The 19,612-nt window shown below is 34.1% G+C and overlaps 2 protein-coding genes across 2 annotated transcripts; one reads left to right on the forward strand and one right to left on the reverse strand.

Annotated features, from left to right (window-relative positions):
• Window positions 1-606: 606 nt before the first annotated feature.
• Window positions 607-3,443, forward strand: LOC133701704 (trihelix transcription factor ASR3-like). The gene is made up of 3 exons (XM_062125735.1): window positions 607-1,590; window positions 1,922-1,963; window positions 2,826-3,443. The coding sequence occupies exons 1-3, from the start codon at window positions 888-890 to the stop codon at window positions 3,113-3,115; spliced, it is 1,035 nt and encodes a 344-aa protein (XP_061981719.1). The 5' UTR covers window positions 607-887; the 3' UTR covers window positions 3,116-3,443.
• Window positions 3,444-4,028: 585 nt separating this feature from the next.
• Window positions 4,029-6,951, reverse strand: LOC133701703 (uncharacterized). Its single transcript, XM_062125734.1, has 2 exons — window positions 6,343-6,951; window positions 4,029-5,396 (listed from the first exon to the last, which is right to left on the reverse strand). The coding sequence occupies exons 1-2, from the start codon at window positions 6,733-6,735 to the stop codon at window positions 4,479-4,481; spliced, it is 1,311 nt and encodes a 436-aa protein (XP_061981718.1). The 5' UTR covers window positions 6,736-6,951; the 3' UTR covers window positions 4,029-4,478.
• Between the last annotated feature and the right edge of the window lie 12,661 nt (window positions 6,952-19,612).

A 19,612-nucleotide genomic window follows, 5' to 3' on the forward strand; every position in this document is an offset into this window, starting at 1 on the left:
TGGGGCATGCTCATAAGTGAAGATTAGGGAAAAAGATTGAGTGAGATTAGAGGGGTAGAGATTGACAGATCTGTTCTAGTGGTAGGGTAGGACGCCCTTATCAGCATTTTAGTCCACACCATGGCTGAATAGGAAACTAAAAAAAAGTAGAATCTTTTGCACTTGTAGAGAAAAATTTCAGGGAATAATTATATTTTATTTTAAATGTAGAGATTATTTTTCTCTCTCTCAAGATCTCTGTCCAATTAGGATTAAGATATTTATTAATTGATCGTAAAACAAAAATGTTAATTAATTTAATTAAAGAGCATTTGCGAAACCGTGGGCAAGAGAATCAACACATTTTTGATGAAAAAAAGATACGTAGCAAGTGAGAGGTGGCCCAATAAAACGTGTTAGAATTAATCATATTTTACTCGAAGATAATGACCTGTTAAGGGGCCCTTGAAAAGTACTTAATAGGAAGGGCACCCCTTGTCAAAATCAACTATACCCTAAGCTTATCAAACCACCCCTAATTAATTGAGAAATTAAAGATGTAACCCTTGATCAATCACACAATTGACTACCCTTAATTAGGGGTTGAAAGGCACCACTCGGTCAATACCTCTGTAGTAAATAATAAAAAATTAAGAGAGAGAGAGAGAGAGAGAGGAGGGAGGGAGAAAAGTACCACACCAATCCCGTAACGCAAAAAACCTCTCTTCAGTTTCTCTCCTCTCAATTCTGTTATTACGGGGAGGATGAGCGATTGATGACCCCTCCTCCTCTAAACGCCGTAACGGCTCTTCCTTAGAACGCCGTTACTCCCCCACCCTCCGTTAAGTCACGTGCCTTTCGAGAAATTATAAGAAAAAAAAATACATCTTTCATTATTTTCTTTAATTATGGCTCTAGAGCAGCAATTAAACTTAACCCCAACTCAAAACTCCGTTGACGGCGAAAGAACTAACGGCGTTGACACCAGCATCCGTGACGGCGGAGATGACGGGAACAAAGCACCGAGACTCCCTCGTTGGACCCGGCAAGAAATCCTAGTACTCATACAGGGCAAGAGAGTGGCAGAAAACAGAGTCCGAAGAGGTCGGGCGTCGGGTATGGGCATCGGGCCGGGTCAAGTGGAACCAAAATGGGCTTCAGTATCTACTTACTGTAAAAAACATGGGGTGAACCGGGGACCGGTTCAGTGTCGTAAAAGATGGAGCAATTTAGCTGGTGATTATAAGAAGATAAAGGAATGGGAGGCTTCAATAAGAGATGAAACGGAGTCGTTTTGGTTCATGAGGAATGATTTGAGAAGGGAAAGGAAGTTGCCTGGGTTTTTTGATAGGGAGGTCTATGATATACTCGATGGTGGTGGTGGTGGTGGTACGGTCCAGGGATTGGCACTAGCTTTGGCGCCATCTTCGGCGGCGGTAGAGGCGGAGACAGTAGCGGAGGGGGTGGTTTTTGATAGTGGACGGAGTGCAGCGGCGGAGGATGGGTTGTTTTCGGATTTTGAGCAAGAGGAAGGAGGAAGGAGTCCGGATGCGGTAGTTAAGGAGTTGCAGCCGATAAAGGCGGCGGTTGCTATTCCGACGCCGATTTCAGGTAATTTTTTTGGAGTTGGAGGGTTTTTTTTTTTTTGGAAATTCGAGGTTTCTGGGTTTATATAATAATTGTGGTTTTGGTTCTGTAAATTTTGTTTGGTTACTAAAGATTTGAGATTTTTAGTGGTAGATGATGATGCTATGAAGTTGGCGGTAGGATTTTAACACGGGCCATTTTGTGTGGACTTTTTTTTATTTTAAAAAAAAAACCCGTTTCTTTTCTATTTATTTATTATCCATAACAAAGATTTTAGATTGTCAGTTTTTAACCGGGCGAAATGATATTGTTGCTGATATTTTTAGCTCTTTGTTTGGCTTCTTGTCGTGTACAGAGAAACAGTACCAACCAGCTCCACAAGCAAGTGAAGCTCAAGGTAATGAATGCTCTGGTCTGATGGTTGTTTATTTTTCATATTGGCTATGTTTTTTGAGCTTCTTTCTCAATCCATATTCTTTTATGGAATCACTGATAGTACTGCAAGTTTATTCATGATTGAGTGTGAGGTGGAGGTGGAGTCGTAGCTCCAGCCTTCCACCGGACTATGTGGTTAGGACGAGCGCTAATTAAATCTTAGATGTACTTTAGCAAGGACTTCTTCTTTTTTCGAATCACTATGTTTTATGTGAATGAATACGTAGCAGACTCTTTGTGACGAATACCTGAACAGGGATGATTGTTTCAAATGAAAAAATAATGATCATGTGGAATAAGAGTCATGGCTTGATTGTGACCCCGTGATCTTTAGTGTCTTCTCGGACTTCGAGTTGACTTTTAGATCAGTTTGTCACAATCTGCCTTTAATTCATGTCATTTGTGTTTTCCAAGGTTTTGTTGGCTACTAATTTTCAGTTGTGCTGTCACCACTAATTGCATTATATATCGTGAAGTTTTATTACCGGGAAGGTTTCTGTGGAATTCTTGTTTCAATATAGAAAGTGGTTCTTTTACAACCGTAGTCTGTCAAAAAAAATCGACTTCCTTGTTTAGAGTTTGTGTACCTGCACCAGTGTGTATATTTTTCCATCCCCCGGAACTGAGCTGCTTCGATGATCAAAATAGTCAATTGAGCAGCACTGATGTATATTTGTATGAAACTTTCAGGGTTTTTTTCTCTTGCTGGTTTTGAGAAAAAGTTGGTGATTAACCATTTTGCATCTTGGCTTGGTCTTTAAAACTTCACCGTAGACCTGTTTTACATACAGAGAAATGTGCTCATCTTTTTTTGCACGTTGCAGGTTCACTAAATGATAAGAGACCTTCTACAAATCCTGAGATGGGTTCTGCTTCACATGAGGATCGGAAACGAAAACGGTTTGCAATAGATGGGGGTGAGGAAACCGTCAGCTCACATAGCCATTTGATTCATGTCTTGGAAAGGAATGGCAAGATGCTGACCGCTCAGCTTGAAGCTCAGAACACCAATTATCAGTTGGACCGGGAGCAGAGGAAGGACCATGCAGATGGCTTGGTTGCTGTTCTTAATAAGCTTGCGGATGCCCTTGGGAAAATAGCTGATAAGTTGTAGCTAAAGCCAGATAGGTGATGTGTACATAACAAGTTCCTAGTTCCATAGATTTAGCTGGGGGGGTGAAGTATTGGTGAATTGATTTTGATGATTTATCTTAGGACCTCATTTCACACCTTGTTTTTTTTTTTTTTTACTATTTTTCCTTACAGTTCCCCACTTTTTGGGCTCCAGTGCCATTATAGGCCATAGGGTCCTTGGGTAGATAATAAACTCAGAGATAAGCATATACACCACCGCATTTCTGCTTCTTTATTGTTATGACTTGTATGTTTGGGGATTTGTACAGGTTACTCGTTATTTTAAGCTACAGAAGGCATTCCTTACATGCATTGCGATCTCTATTGTCATTTAAATGGACAAGTTCCTCGTACAGGCCTTTCAATGCCTACACTCTATGTAAATTGTCGAAGTACTATTTGTTTCGAATTTTTGGCCCTCTACCGATGCTTGTAAATCAATTGTGATATGGTATTTTCTGATATCTACAAGGTCCAGATGGCCACTCTCGATGGAATATATTGCTAATTTTCGAAAAAGCATATTGCTATTTTTCACAAGTCGAGTGAGATTCCTGTTATTCCTAGGTACCAATGAATAGAAAACGCAAGCCATGGTTTTCGATCCAGAAGAGCTATCAGAAAATTTAAACTGACAAGGAGCATACATTCTCACACTAGTGCAAAAAATGGCACCACCCAAGCTTGAACGACATCTGCAACTTGGTGATGCAGCAACATTAATAAATGTACTCGTCGAAGCTGAATTTCCATCATGACATGCATAAACCAAATAATGAAATGTGAGTTTGATTCTGCACATGATGAGTTGTGATATCATACATGTTGTAAACCAAATCTTCATTATCATACAAACCTGCATAATAGGGAAAGCAGCCAGGCTTGGAATCGTGTGAAACAAAACTAAGGAGAATTGCATGAAGTCACTATGGAAAACAAAATGAGATTTCTGTGCAGAAATCTAACATGTCGGGTTGCAGAAATTTTACAGATCATCAAGAAATAAAAACAACGGATAAAAACAAGCTTGGCAGACGACACCTGCAATCTGCTGATGCAGGAGCTTCATTCCAACAGAACAACATAAATCAAGCGAAGAGATCCGCTCCTGTACAATAATAATTTGGGATTTCATTCAAGGGGAAACGCAAATACTTAACTATCCCCTTCTTTTACAGTATGAACCAAATTTTCATGATAAACTGCATGGTAGTAGAAAAAAAGCCAGCCCAAAACTTGCTGGAAACAGGGTTCTATGGAGGCATAAGGTCGGTAATAAGAAAGTGCAATGAGATTTCTTTCGTGAAATCTAGTAAGTAGGACTGCAAAAACCTCAAAATATATCAAGGATCAAAGTCATCCGAGCTTGACTTTGTTCGATACCTGCGAGCAGGTTTATGGGAACTATTATTTCTGTCTACGATATTTCTTTCTGGTTCATTTTCCGCCACAGCACCAGCTTCAGAATCTTGGGATTCCCCAGCTGCAATGCTAATAGGGAAGTTTGGGGCATTCGCATGGTGATCGTTATGATGTCCCTTATCCTGCTTAACCATGCTGTCACTAGTTACAGCTTTTATTTCATCTGCCTTTTTCTTTGGGATAAAGGTCACCGATTTTGGAAGATCAGATGAAGCTTCCTCCAGCTCTGATTCTGTGGATTTAGAATGTTTGACCAGCTTACTAAAGTCCATATAAGCTCGAGTATTGGATTTTTCATCAACTTCAGTGGATGGATCAAAACTGTAACGGGTATACTTTGAAGGATTCCTTAAATAATCTGGAACTCCAGGAGCATTCTGAACAGTGAAGGATCGATCTTCTGAAACCAAATCATTTGCTGAAGAGGTGTTGATGGAAATGTCTTGAATTTCTACCGATGCTTCTTCTTTATGCACAGTTCCACAACCAGGTTCAAACCTGACACGTTTGCATGACTTGAAATCTGAATTATACTGTTTCCTTTTCAATATAGACTTCAGCTGCCCACCACCACATTCGTTGGATGCCTTTGCCTGGCATTCTATAGCTTTATCACAATCATTGTGAGAATTTAGTGTTTGAGCTTCAACTTGATCTTCTTGCAGCCTAATTTCTGCTCCCAGGTGATTGGCACGTGAATCCCTATTAGCATGTAATGACTTGGAAATCACATTGTAATAGTTTAAATAAGACCCTTGATCAGTAACATCCTTCATATACATGCGCTCTCCAGCATTTTCTCTTCCCTCAGCCACTTTATCATACTCATCTTCTTCCTCCTGCATCAGTTGAAACCAGTAATATGTCAGCCTCCGTTAAAGGTCACAGCTAAGCAAGAAAGAAACCAAGTAGATCTAAGGAAAGACGGTGAAGTATAGGAATAAAATTAGTTCTAGTCTCTCTTCTTTTCACAATCCAACAATTCATAATCATCTAAATATAATAGATTCAGGAGTTTCAGACTTCCCAGTCTAGGAATTTGATACATAACCTAAGACTCCTACTAGGGGAAAGGCTTTCCATCCTTCTGGTTATCCTAGAGAGCTTTCTAGGGATTGTTTCATATGAAGATACTCTGACTTCTTCATTCAGCTACACGGTATGTTTCAACTCGAAGCAGAATTGACAGGTTTATTAAAGCATCAGAAGTTCTTCTGTATTTCTTAGAATTGAAAGGGATAAGAAAGAAGGAAATATTGAACAGACTAGAAAGTGTGTTCAGTGGGATTCCATTAATAGGGATCATGGTTTTCAAAATCAAAATAAAAAATCAGCCTCTTAGCCTAATCCGACCTCTCTTCACATGTGACAGAGTAATAACATAGTGTCCCTCGATCATCATTCGCCGGCCATGCCAAAGAAGAAGAAACAATAAACGCACACGCACACACGAAATAATGCTATGCAAAATAAGAATCTGACCAAAATTTTCAACCTAAAATTTATGCATCTACTAAAATGAATACATGAGCAATGCATTCTACTCGATCTAGTATCATGCCAAGCCTACAAATCCAAAGATATACTGTTTCCAGTTATTGAAATTTTAATAGCCAGAATTTCTGCATTGTCACATTTGTCTTCTCAAAACTTTCTAGGATGCCTAAACTAATTTGTTAATGGGAAGAAAATAAAGCAAGCAAATTCCGTAGCTCTGATGTCTAAGAAGAGCAAATCAAGAAAATTGATAACAAAAACATGACAGACTGAAGAAAAAATCTCTACCTCATTATCAAGAGTAGGGTCCAAACCAATCGAGGATCGAATCTCCCAATCCTCCAAACCATCTTCCGACCGGTTCAACTCTCCATCGTCTTCGTCATCATCAAGCTCATCCATGTCATCATCAAGCTCAAAGTTCTTCTTTTTCCTCCCCTTTTTTAACTTGTCAAAAGACGCGGCGCACGGTATTTCGTCTCTATCGAAGGATGCAGAGAGAGAAGAAGCGTCTCTCTTCCACTCTTTCCTCTCGATCGCATCGTCGGTGAGAGACCATAAACCTGATTGGAGAGACGAAGAAGGTTGTGGATTAGACGAAGAAGGTTGTGGTTTAGACGAAGAAGAGGGCGTGAGAGAGCCGAAGATTTTATCAACTCGGTCTCTGAAACTGTTCTCCATTCTTTCTCCTCCCTGCAATCAACGACGGTGGCGGTAAATATAAAACTCTGACGAGTGAGATTTTCGCATTATTTTTATTTTCGGATCGGTGGCGGTTAAACAGAGAGGGGGTGACGGTATAGACCTAGCACCGTCTTGTGGTACTAACTGTAGGAGTTCTGAATCGGTGCGTGTGCATGTTCAAATTCGGTTCAGAACTTACCCGTTACCCGATAAAAGACCTTAGGTTATTGGAGTGCACAAAACAATTAAAACGAAAATGACTTTTACGAAATGACAGCGTTTTAATTTTTTGTAATTCTTATTTTTTATATATATAATTTTTCCTTTTTTTTTCTCTAAACGTGGTCAAAAGTTATAAAATTATAGATTTTTAAAATAAATGTAAGATCATTTGTGAGTGATATTAGTTTTTAAATATTAATAAATACTTTGAAATCATGCTTTTGAATGAAAAGCCATAGAAGATTGAAAAAAAAAAAGTCAAAAGCAATTGATTCTAAAACAAATACCATGAGCTGTTTATTTTTCGTTTTTGGAATTTTTATTTTATTTTATCTTTATTTATTATTGAAATGATATTGTAAGTTTTTTTTAATATTTTCTTTTCTCTAGCACCTTTAAAGAGAAGCCACGTAATCTAAAGTCAAACATATCATCTCTCTTTATTCCTCTTTCGCTTTGTGAAAGTGATTTGTTTTGGATTCTTAAGAATTTAAGATTAGTGATCACTTTCTTGAACTTATTTAAGTCTTATTATTAGATATGAATTTAGATGTAAATATTAATGGTTTATGTACCCTTGAATTTGTTCCTCGAACCATGCCACGTTGTTTTATTTTTTATAGCTTTTTGCATATGTTTTATACGAATAAAAGCTCTTAAGCATCTCTAGTGCTAATTAATATTGTCGTTTGAAACATAAACGGTTGAACTATCCATTTTATATCTTTTGAAATGGTAGGGTAAATTACTAACGACATTTTATATTAAAAGTATATCCGACTCGGTAAAGAATTTGGGTCACATGTCTCCAAGTTAATCCACGTATTACTATATCAACTCAATAGGTCAATATTATACATGTTAAAATTTATATATTTATTAATTTCAAACTCTAGAGATCACCGGTTCGAGTTTCATAAATCTCAGATCTACTGGAAGCTTACATGGTCGTTAACTTCATAACCCGTAAGATTAGTTGAAGTACGCGCAAACTAACCCGGACACCTACGGTATAAAAAAAATATATATTTATTATATTTATCTTAATGTAAATCATTAACACGATTACTGTTGACTCAAATTTTACTTACTGTATGTGTTTTGCAGAATTTGTTACTTGCTGTCTTCGTTCTCGCCTCCATGTTAAAGATGGAAGTTTTAAGAAACTTGGCCTTACAAAATGAAAGTTATTTAGCCGTTTAATGATTTTCAGTTAAAAGAGAATTTGTTAACAAAAGATTTTCTTTTTTTCTTTTTTCTCATAATAATATGACCTAAGGACATTGGACGTTCTATGAATTTTACATGCCACAAATCCAAACAAGATGCCGAGTACTTGTTTTTCAATGATTCGTATGCCTTGCCATAACATTATCCTTAAATAAGAAATTGAAATTGGAACCATCTAGGTGGTGGTCCAGTGATAAGAGTTTGAAATTAGAAAATTTGTTTTCTCTGTGGTTTCAGATTTGAGACCTATGGTTGCTCATATGATGACAACTGAAGGCTTACATGATCATTAACTTCAGGGCCCGTGGAATTAGTCGAGGTACGCGCAAGCTGGTCCGAACACTTAAACTATAAAAAAAAGAAAACTGAAACTGGTCCATGCTAACATGCATATTTCCTTTTCTCCCCAGAATCATAATACAACACAAAAACCATAAGAGAAACCTTTGTCTTAAGCTAAACCCGAAGCATCTACCATTTACACAAAAGTTCTCTTGCATGAAACCTGACATCCCAAGAGTCCTGCCCCACTGATGCAGGACAAAAATGATTAAAAAGACGAAGTAATGAGCTGTGAGAAGAATAAGCCAAAGAAAGAGAAGAAAAAAAGAAATAATAAGTGATGCGGTAGAAAAGTGATTAAAAATATGAAATAATAATCTAACAAGAAAAATCGAAGAAGAGAAAGAACTGGAGGTGGAAAAGTATACAACTCTGTAGATTTTATTTAATTTTAATATTTACAAAAATTAAATATAAATATTAAAATCTTAACTATAACAAGCTGCTTCATCATACTAAATGAAATATCCAACACAGTATCTCGGTCTAATGTCTGTACCGCCCGCCTAGCTTTCTAAAGAGAACCAGCTAATAAAAACCAAAGTTGTGACTACGTGAAAGATACATACTGCACTTGCAATCTTGAAGGGCAGAGGTTAATTTGTTATCTTTTAGTTTGTTTTTAAAAATTATCAATTTAAATATTATAAATTATATAAAATTTATATGATTACTAATTTTAGAATCTCAAAAAATTAATTAAGATATACATAAGATGACCCAAATATCTACAATATAAAAAAAACAGAAGAAGAAAAAGATACGCACATGCAAGTTATCTTTGGAAACGAAATAAAAACAGTTTAAAAACCATAACAGTCATGCAACTAAAAACTAACTGAAGCCTCATGGTTCCTTAATCTAGGACTTTCTACTACCCAGGAGTCACAAGCAACAAACTTTGCCACCGACATATGTTGTATGACAGTGGACTTTAGCGAGATTACAGTTTCCGGAGAAGAGCAGTCTTTGTAAATGAAAACACCAACCTTTCCGATTAGTAACTTGTTTTCTAGCAAAAATTAACTAGGGCTCCACGAAGGAACTTAAACATATATCAGTCCCTTTTTTTTTCATTACTCTAATCATTGCACAAACATTTTGATTTGCCGGGTAAAAAAAGAGCAAGAAAGTCGAACCTAAAACATGCGAGGATGATGCTTTTAAACAGTTTATGCACGGAAAATAAAGAAAGGTAAGAGATTTGTACCTGAGGGTCCTCTTCTGCTCGGGTGAACTTGAGCTGTTGCAGGAAGTTGTTGTTTGGGTGGCTGTTTTTTTTGTTTTTTTGTCACGGTAGGGGAAAGAGATAAAATTAAGGGGCTAAGTTTTTCTTTTTTAGGTGATAATTCTTGGAAGATGATGATGAACGACTCTCTCTTTTTTTTTTCTTCTTCTTTTTTTTATCTGTTATCTATATCTCTTCACTAAGGATTTTTTTTATTATTATTATTAACGTGGTTGTCTGAACCAGCTTGCATGCATTTCGATTAATCTTACGAGTCCTAAAGTTAACAATTATGTAAGTCTTTAGTGACCATTATATTTGCAATCACAAGACTTGAACCTGAGACCACAAGGAGAATAAACCTTTTGGTTCCAATCTTTTACTATTTAACCAACTGCTAAATGATTTCTTTAAGGATTTTTTATTTGCTCTTCTTGTATTTATCTTTTTTGTTCTGTTTATATATATATATATATATATATATATATATATATATATATATATATATATATATATATAGTGATATGTATTTATAAAACAGGATTTTTAAAGTTGTAATTTGCAATTTTAAATAAAAAGGTTAAATATATCATTATATCTTATTTGAACCAATATCAGGAAAAACAAAAACACATTATAATTAATCATCTAGGTGGTGGTCCAGTGGTAAAAGCTTGGGATCAAGAGGTTTGCTCCCTCTGTAGTCTCAGGTTCGAGCCCTGTGGTTGCTCATATGATGGCCACTGGAGGCTTACATGGTCGTTAACTTCAGGGCCCGTGGGATTAGTCGAGGTACGCGCAAGCTGACCCGGACACCCACGTTAAACTAAAAAAAAAAAAATACATTATAATCTCCTCTAATTTTTCTATAAATTGACACATCACACCCTTAATAAAAATCAATTCATGATGTTTTAACTTCCTTGTTAATTAAGCTTTTATTTATTTAAATTGTATTGTCAAACTTTACCATCTTATCTAATTAACAATCTTATTTAAATTGTGTAATCATGACTAATTTCCATTTATTTTCTGATTTTTTTTTGTAAGATCCAAACTAATTATCCACCTAATATTTTAACTAAATAAATTAAATGTATATCGGATTATGATCAGAAGCATTATTAAAATTAAGTTCTGACACCTTTTAACTACAAATTCAGCAATAAACTCCAAAAACCTTACCAAATCTCTCGTAACTAATCTTTTCCATCTCTGATCACATAATTATATCATCCTAAAAACAAAACCCGCAAATCATAATCTCGTAAAAAATACTAAAACAAAATTTGAAAGATACCCATTAATGACACACCTTAATGGAGTCAATTAGAGGAGCAAGTCCACAGCTTCATGAGAAACAATCTCTGAATCAAAATAGATACAAACAGAACAGATGTTTTAAAGAATTTTACACAACGACAGTGTTTTGCTGTTAGTTTTTTTTGGCTTACAATCGAGTCGGCCCTGGTTTGGTCGGGTCACTAAAAACTTGGCCGTTTCATCGGAATAAAGTTCTAGCAAATTCAGCTAGCATTGACTCGATCAGATTTCGATTCTTAGATTTCTAGAGATAATTTGTTGGGTTTTACAATTATGTGTGGTGGTTTGCATTTTGGGCCATGTTCTTTGATTTTCTGGGTGTCTACGAGATCGTGGCCTAGTATATTGGGCGTGAGTTTTGACTTTCTCTGTCCAGATTTTAAGAATTCTGTGAATTTAGGCTGGAGTGTAAAGGGATGGGATGTGTTCTATGTTTTCCAAAATATTACCGATCATGTTTGTTACATGGTTATTTGAAGATATTATAATTATATTTATTTTAAATCATGAATTGTTATCATTTAATAACTAATCATTCCAAAATTTTGATTGTCACTGTAATATAGTTTAATTACAACTCAAAAGGCGCATTATTGTCTTTGACAAAAATAAATACTATTTACTTTGTAATTAACAAGGAAATAATTATGAACTGTTAAGTGGATTTATTTAATGTGACGTTGAAATACTATATAATCTCTTTGTGATTTTCTTAATTGCTATGTTTTTTATTACTTTAGAAAGGAAAAAAAATTATTTTTTAAATTAAAAATAAAAATTATTATGAACGCACTAATCACACAATAAACATTATTTTTCTGTGTCGTAAACTTGATAGCACTAATTATAATGACTTTAAGTAACTACGTTAAGTCCCAAAAATAATATTTCAATTCCTCTTCAATAAAAAATCTCTAGTATACAGACTGTTGTATTATTTGATAATTATAATGGTTACCATTTCCTTTTTTGGTTATTCCGTGTTTGGTCCGTTTTTCCGAGCCCAAAAACAAAAACAAAAACAGTAAGGTTTGCTTTTGGTTTTTGTTTTCCCGCTTAATTCCTCTGGCGGTTTGAAGAAGAAAAAAAGTGTCTTTTTCTAATAATAAAAAGAGAGAGAGAGAGAGAAAATTAAGGAATATGTAGATGCATTGATAAAACTAGCTGGATGGCTCTCGGGCGCTAGGTCAATTATTTTTACAATGTAAGAAGCGTGACATCAATGTTTTCAAATAAGTAAGGAAAATATAAGATAAGAAAAATCTAAGATTAAGATAATAAAAAAAAACTGCCTATGCTGCTAGAAGAAAAACAAACTAAAAAATAATATAAAACAAGTATTTCATGCTAAATTAGGTTAAATCGATTGATTTAACCTAATTTAAAAACAAAATTTTTTATAAAAAAAGCTAAATTCAACCGAGACAAAAAAAGAAAGTCTAAGGCAACTCGTGTTTTTTTCCAAAACAAACGGAAAATCTCATAAAAAACAGAAAAAAAAATGCAAGAAAATGTTTGAGGATGGAACTGAAAAAAAAAAAAAGTAAATCCGAGTGAACCTTTTAAAATTTGTTTAATCTCTCCAACTCGTGACCCATCAAATTTCATATCCGAGTCCAACTAAAAAACTCAATATCTGATGAATTTAATGTTAAATAATAAAATAATTTACTTTAATTAAAAAAATCCCTTTTAAAAAAGCAAGATTTAACAAAGACGAGAAAAAAACCCAAGGTAATACTAGACAGATTTAATGTTGAAAAGTTGAAATAAATTAATTTAATCTAGTTAAATTTTATTTTTTTAAAAGCTAGATCTAGCAAAGACTAGAAAAAAAAACGAGGCAACTTGTGTTTTTTTCAAAACGACTGAAAAATCTCGTAGAAAGTGAAAAAAAATAATGGAGGATGAAATAAAAAGAAAAAAAAGATTTAAAAAGGGAAAAAAGCTAAGCAAACCCGGTTTAATATATCAAACTCGCAACCCGTTAACTCTGGATCTGAATTCAATTAATAAGCTCAACACCGGATAATTTTAATGTCAAATGATGAAATCGCAAAAAAAAAATCAAACTAGAAAAAATAGCAATAAAAAATAAGGATAAAATTCGATAAGAAAAAAACTTAAGGGGGTGAAATTAAAAAAAAAATTTAAAAACTATTTTAAATAAAATAAACTGTAATAAAAAATAAAAATTAAATTTAACATATGAAAAAACTCATAGGGTATGAAATTGAAAACAAACCCTAATTTTATAAATTATTTTAAATAAAAAAACATTAACTAAATCTGAAGAAAAAATTAATTTAAGGGTTTCATTGAATATTTTTTTAGGGTCAACATGGTTTTCTACAATGAGAGAAAAAACAAAAAGAAATGATCGTTGATGGCGAAGTGGGGGTGATAAAGTCACACACATTGTCTAGGCAGGTAAGGACCATTGAGAGGATTCTATTGCCACCTTAGAAGCACTGTTTGGCCAAGCAAAGCCTCTGCACATGCCGCCATAACTTTCCTAAAATTCCCACGCGCCTTTCTATAAATTATTTAAATAATATTATATATTTGTTAAAAGATGCATCAACTTTTTTTTTAATAAAGATAGAATTAAAACTCAAGTTTTAGTTTGAGTTGCAAACCCATCGGCAAGTAAAAAAAAAATTAAAAAACGATGGTGCCACCAACTAGTTATTCTCAACCTGGTCACTTCGCCCAGTGCACCAGTGGTCAATTATTATCTCGAAAACTAAATGAATCTTCGACAATCCGTGCACCACAGCCATTGATGTTATTGGATACCGTTTTAAATATCAGTCCTGGTAACTGGAAGGCAGGAAAGTGGACAGCACTCTGGTGGCAGAAGTCATAGGCTTTTTCTAGCAGATCATGTCCCCAGCAAAGAAGAATTCGTACACCGCCACCATGGCTATTCCACATGGTGGCTTTCCTTTCGAGGAGGATAGAATCAAGCCGAGCACAGGAACGATTTGCAATTTTTTTAGCGCCCAGAATTGGACCCAGAGAAAATTACGTCACCACCAGGCCCAGCGGAAATGGATGGAGCCATGTAGGGTACAGCATGTTGATCAGGGACAGTTTTCCTTCGTCGTCTAATTCTATTTAATTAGACAATTAAAGGATGTAATTGAAATAATTTTTTTTTCAAAATAAAGATAGTCGCATCTCTATTTATATGAAAAATGAATCACTATAAAAATCCTTCATTCCATTTTTTTTAGATGTATAAGGTAATGTCCAGGACTGGGTTGGCACTTAGGGCACAACGCGTTACCTTAAAATTTATTTTTTTATTAAAATTTATATTTTTTATATTTTTAGATCATGTTAATAACAAAAATAATTTTTTAAAAATAAAAAAATTATTTTAATATATTTTTAAATAAAAAATACTTTTATCCCTGCTAACAGAATCTCATTCTCAAACATGACATAAAACGCTGCAGCACCCGTTTCCAAATTGCCTGAGCGTTTCGCCAGCTGCGGCAAAATATGACGGGCACGCAACAAATTTGACCCCCCAGTTGTAGGTCATCTTTTAATTGAGTTTCCAAAGAAAACAGTATCCTAATTAGATAAACAAGTATCCCGAGCTAAGCAATGCTCCGCCTCCATAAGAAATAGTTGCTCGCTATCCATGAAAAACGTCAAAACCACCTGAAAGCAATGGTTTCTACAGCCAAAAAAATTAAGAAATCTGAAATCTGTTATATTTTGAAACGAAATTTAATTATAAATTTATTGTTTAAAATTTCTACCCTGGTCCATTTGATTATGAGCATAGAATCAAATTTAAAAACCTGTGATTAATTCTTACATAAAAAAATGAAGAAGGACGTTTTGGATTTTTAACTTTCTTTCTTGGTGATAAAACAACATTTATTCGAGGGGGTTTAATATTTTCCGTCTAGTGCTGGATAATGATCTTAGACAGAGTGGTCATATTGCTTCACATTGAATACTTTAATGATTCGATTTAAAAGGATAGTTTTTTTTTTTCCTTCTTTCCGACCGAATCAAGACGCCGGCTATGAACTGTTGCAAAGCCTTGTCCTCCGTCCGAAAATGCCAAATACGGTGGCACGAGATGCAGATAGCATCTAGAGCCACCCAAATTTTCTTCAAAAAGTTAAGGCTTGACCTGACAAATTTGACTGTGAACATATAAAAAGAGAAGAAAAGAAGGCAACTGGTCAAAAAGAAAACAACGTAGGCCATAGTTGTCGTCACAGAGTTTCTCCCTGCTCCCTTTCGGTTTTTTCAGGAAGTGGAGAGCTTTTCTTTGAATTTTAGCTTATAAAAATTAGCTTTGAGGATGTTTTTATCATTAAAAGATTATAAAAATTAGCTTGAGAATATCTTTTATCACGAAAAGAATCACGATGAATGGATGATAATTTAAGTTTTTCTTCGTTGAGGAGCTTAGGATAGGAACGCATGTACCGTATAACACATGCATAGAGAATCAATCTTTGAAGAAAATGGATATGAAACGGTGAGCATGTGGATAAAAAAACAATAATTTACTTATTTCATTCCTTTGAAAAATAGCTGTGCAGTGAATATGAAAAATAATATTTTTTTACGAGAAACGGTACGAGCTCGTAACGGATGCTGATCCTGTATGGTAGCAGTAAAAAGGTGAAGATATGCCTTTCGTTTTTTCTTTAACAGTGATGGATATTTTTAAAGAGACAAATGTATAAACTTTGTTTACTGTAGCTGGTAAGCATGGCAGGGTACAGACTTTACTGCGACCCATTCATCACCTAGTCTATCTAAAATTTTGATGATTCGTACACTCAATATATATATAATTAAGGGTAGAATAATCTATTTATTATATGTGTTTAGTGTTTATTAAAATATATATAGATTAAATTAAAAATATTATTTTACCCTTAATAAATAAGTCTATATATATATATTCTAGTTTTTTTGTGTGTTTGATCTAGATTATATATATATAAAAGCTATAATTACAAATTACAGAAATAGTCTAAGAATATACAATAATTTCCAACTTATATAAATCACTGCCATAAATTCCACCTCATCATTATCAACAACACAATTCCTTTGTATTCTATCCTGATCAATCCTTGACCATATTAATTACTTTCTAACTCTTCACTTTTAATTAATCTTATTCCAGTGATTTACTTTTCCTATCACACTTATAATGACCTCTCGTCGATTTTCTTATGATAACTCTACTCGTATTGTTAGCTTATTAATTTTTAATTGGTGACCTGTATTCATGTGGTCGGCTTGTCAATTTCCTTGTGATAGCTCCACTCACGGGGTCGAGTTATTGATTTCTAATCGATCATCCCTACTCATGTGACCGACTCATTAATTTCTTTACGATAAGCCCACTCACATAGACGATTGATCAATTCCCAACCGATGATCTCCACTTATGTTGTCGACTCGTCAATCTTTGTACGATAGCCTCACTCACATTGTCAACTTATCGATTTTTGATTGGTGGCCCCACTCATGTGATCTGTTTATCAATTTACTCACGACATGCCCACTTACATGGTTGGCTTATTGATTTTCAATCGGTGACCCTCACTCATGTGACCGACTCATAAGTTTCCTCACAATAGAACGTGTTCAGTTTATCGATTTCCCTTTTGAATTCTCTTATAATTCTCATTTCTTTTTCTTTTATGGTCTTTTACATTTATTGTTTTTGTTATTTGAGATGGAAGACACAATAAAGATAAATAATTTAAAGATATTATTCTTTAAATAAAAAGTGTAGGGTAAAGAGCATCCATTTGCTTCTTCTATCAATCTTGCTTGTTTCGTCGAGAGTCTTGTTATCGGTGCTTTTTCCAATAAAAAAAAGTTACTTATATCAATCCATTTATCAATCTTATTCTTCATGTCCAAATTTTAAACTATTTCTTCAATTAGTATCTCTACCCATTTATAATTTTACCATTTCTATATTGACTATTTGATCAATACATACCTTCATTAACTAGTACTTTCAAACTTTTCAAATACCGATCCAAAACATATTGTTTTCAACAAATACTATCACATACTCTTGCACAATTCTTTAATATTTCACAAATACACTTTTCAACCAATATATACATATATATATATATATATATATATATATATATATATATATATATTTGGACATTTTATTTCACAATTTCATTTAACTCTTTTCTCTTGCCAACATATTTTCATGGTCGACCCTACTATTTGGAATTTCAATAATCTTTCTTGTAGTTATTTTTATTTCTTTCATTTATTTAGATATTAGTTCATATAAACTTGAGTATTTGACATCAAGGTGTATATTTTTTCTAAATTTTTATAATATAACCTATGCGCTTATAATAAAATCATACAGTACATTTACCTTCTAGATCAATTTCACTCTTTCCATTATAATTCACACACATGTCATCAAAACAACATGAAATTTCAAAACATTTACTCAAATCTTCCTCCCTCCTATTCCCTCAATTTTGTTCGGCCCTAGAGTATTGCATTATTAATTCTTGGATTTATTTTTAATCACCATCACTAATTTACTCTATTCTTAATTGTTCTATTAAAGGGTATGAGATACCCTACCAAATAAGTTTGAACCCAGTTTGCCTTCTCCTTGCAGGTTTCTCCTCTCTCTCTTTCAATTTTATTGTTTTCTCTCACCAACCCTCACTTTCTTTCACTTTAAACACTCTAATCTTGTGTTCACGAGTTAAATTGCAGTAATCTATATATGACAATCTAAACTTGGTTTGTACACAAGAAATTTGCATAAAAACAATGAAGAAAAGAATAAGAAGCTCTCATTCTTTCATCTATGGCTAGCGGGTTGAATATAAGGGAGGGGGCTGGAATTTTTCTCAAAATTACATTTTTGCCACTGACTCTTTAATCAGTTATAGGTAACTCTCCGAGTTTTCGATAAAATCGTATACTGAATTGAAACAAATTTATTTGTATTTCTTAACTAACCTTTGTAAGTTTATCTCATCCTCGATTTACATTATTAGTTATTTTATTTATTATTTTCTTTCGTTTGAAATCTCTATTGTAATTGAAAATTTATACTTATTTTATTCTCGACCCTAAGGGTCCGCTACTAATGATTTTTATTTCATTTTATCTTATTTTGTGTAATTTTAAATATTCATTTAAACTTGTTTAAAATATACTCTAATTACATGTTATTTTAAAAAAATTTAACTTGAGGTTTACAAAGGTTGATTTACTATACCAAGATTAATGACACTAGATAAAAGTCCCTCAAGATCTACCTTTTTTTTAAAATGTTAAAGAAAACAGCACGCTTAAGATTTTCAACAACTAGATTTGTTTTTAATTATATCAGATTGAGATTAATGTTTACTAGAAAAAACTTGCAAAAACATTACTAACTTCTCGAATCCGTAACCGCAATGAAGCAGGGCAAGCAACTAGTTCCATCTAGAATTTGATGCTCTAAACAGCCAATAAAAAGCCAGCATCACACTAGGCAGGTGAAGTGTTTTTAGATCAATTAATAGACTCTAAAATAACATATACTTTTTTTTTTGCTTAACCCACCACAGTACTTACTTTCAATTAACAAATATATATATATATATATATATTCCGTTTTGACATGACTCCTGCCACGCTCGTGCAGCAGCATCAAGTAACGAAGAGAGAAAAGAGATAATTGATTGACACCATTGATTCCTTTGATTTGTTTTGCGGGAGAATAATCACCTTTTTTTTTTCCTCGTACTTTCCATGCCACTTTTTGTATATGCTTGCTTGAATACATCTTGAGATTATGATCTACATTGTCAAATATGCATGACAGGTCTTAACTTACAAGATTGACGCGTTTGTTGGAGGTTTATGTACCATATCAAAACACTTACCGGGACTTTCTTTCATTTCAATGCATGCAATTACCACTCTTCAACAACTATTGCGTTATTAGTTAAGAAACTTTTATTTTCACGTAGCTTACAATCCATGCCAACATATATAAACGTTGAGTATAAAATATAATTATCTCGAGGTTTCATTTAATTGATAAAAAAAACTTTTTCTCAAAAACAAACAGGAGGGTCCTGTAATTTTCTGGGTATTGTCAAGAGCACTTGAAAAACACAACATGGTGCCTCAACGGTGTGCGTGATCACCGAGTAGTCGTCGTATACGGGTCCCAGCAGCTCGTAGGAAGGAAGGATGCTTCTCCGTTTTTAAGATACGGAAGGAGGAAGTGGTATCGCTGTCATAATTTTTTTAAGTTGTAATAAATATTTTGAATCCATTTTCTTGTTTCTTTTTTCCTTTTCAGGGGCAGTACTTACTGGTGGTGCTATCATTTTCTTCGTGTCTCCACTCGAGAATGGTAAGCAGAGAAGAGAGAAATTTTGTCTGGGGCCCGCTACTTCCCATGCTGAGTGTGCTCGACAGCAGCATCTTTCAGATTCGATGCTCCTCTACCCCACGCCCAAAGCCTCCACTCAAACT

The sequence above is a fragment of the Populus nigra genome, chromosome 8 (assembly GCF_951802175.1).
Source record: "Populus nigra chromosome 8, ddPopNigr1.1, whole genome shotgun sequence".
Lineage (NCBI taxonomy): Eukaryota > Viridiplantae > Streptophyta > Magnoliopsida > Malpighiales > Salicaceae > Populus > Populus nigra.

Coding starts and splice junctions, on each gene's coding strand:
- LOC133701704 (XM_062125735.1), top strand. CDS start 888: ATGGCTCTAGAGCAGCAATTAAACTTAACCCCAACTCAAAACTCCGTT. Junction 1,591..1,921: donor TATTCCGACGCCGATTTCAG/GTAATTTTTTTG, acceptor TGTCGTGTACAG/AGAAACAGTACCAACCAGCT. Junction 1,964..2,825: donor ACAAGCAAGTGAAGCTCAAG/GTAATGAATGCT, acceptor TGCACGTTGCAG/GTTCACTAAATGATAAGAGA.
- LOC133701703 (XM_062125734.1), bottom strand. CDS start 6,735: ATGGAGAACAGTTTCAGAGACCGAGTTGATAAAATCTTCGGCTCTCTC. Junction 5,397..6,342: donor ACCCTACTCTTGATAATGAG/GTAGAGATTTTT, acceptor CAACTGATGCAG/GAGGAAGAAGATGAGTATGA.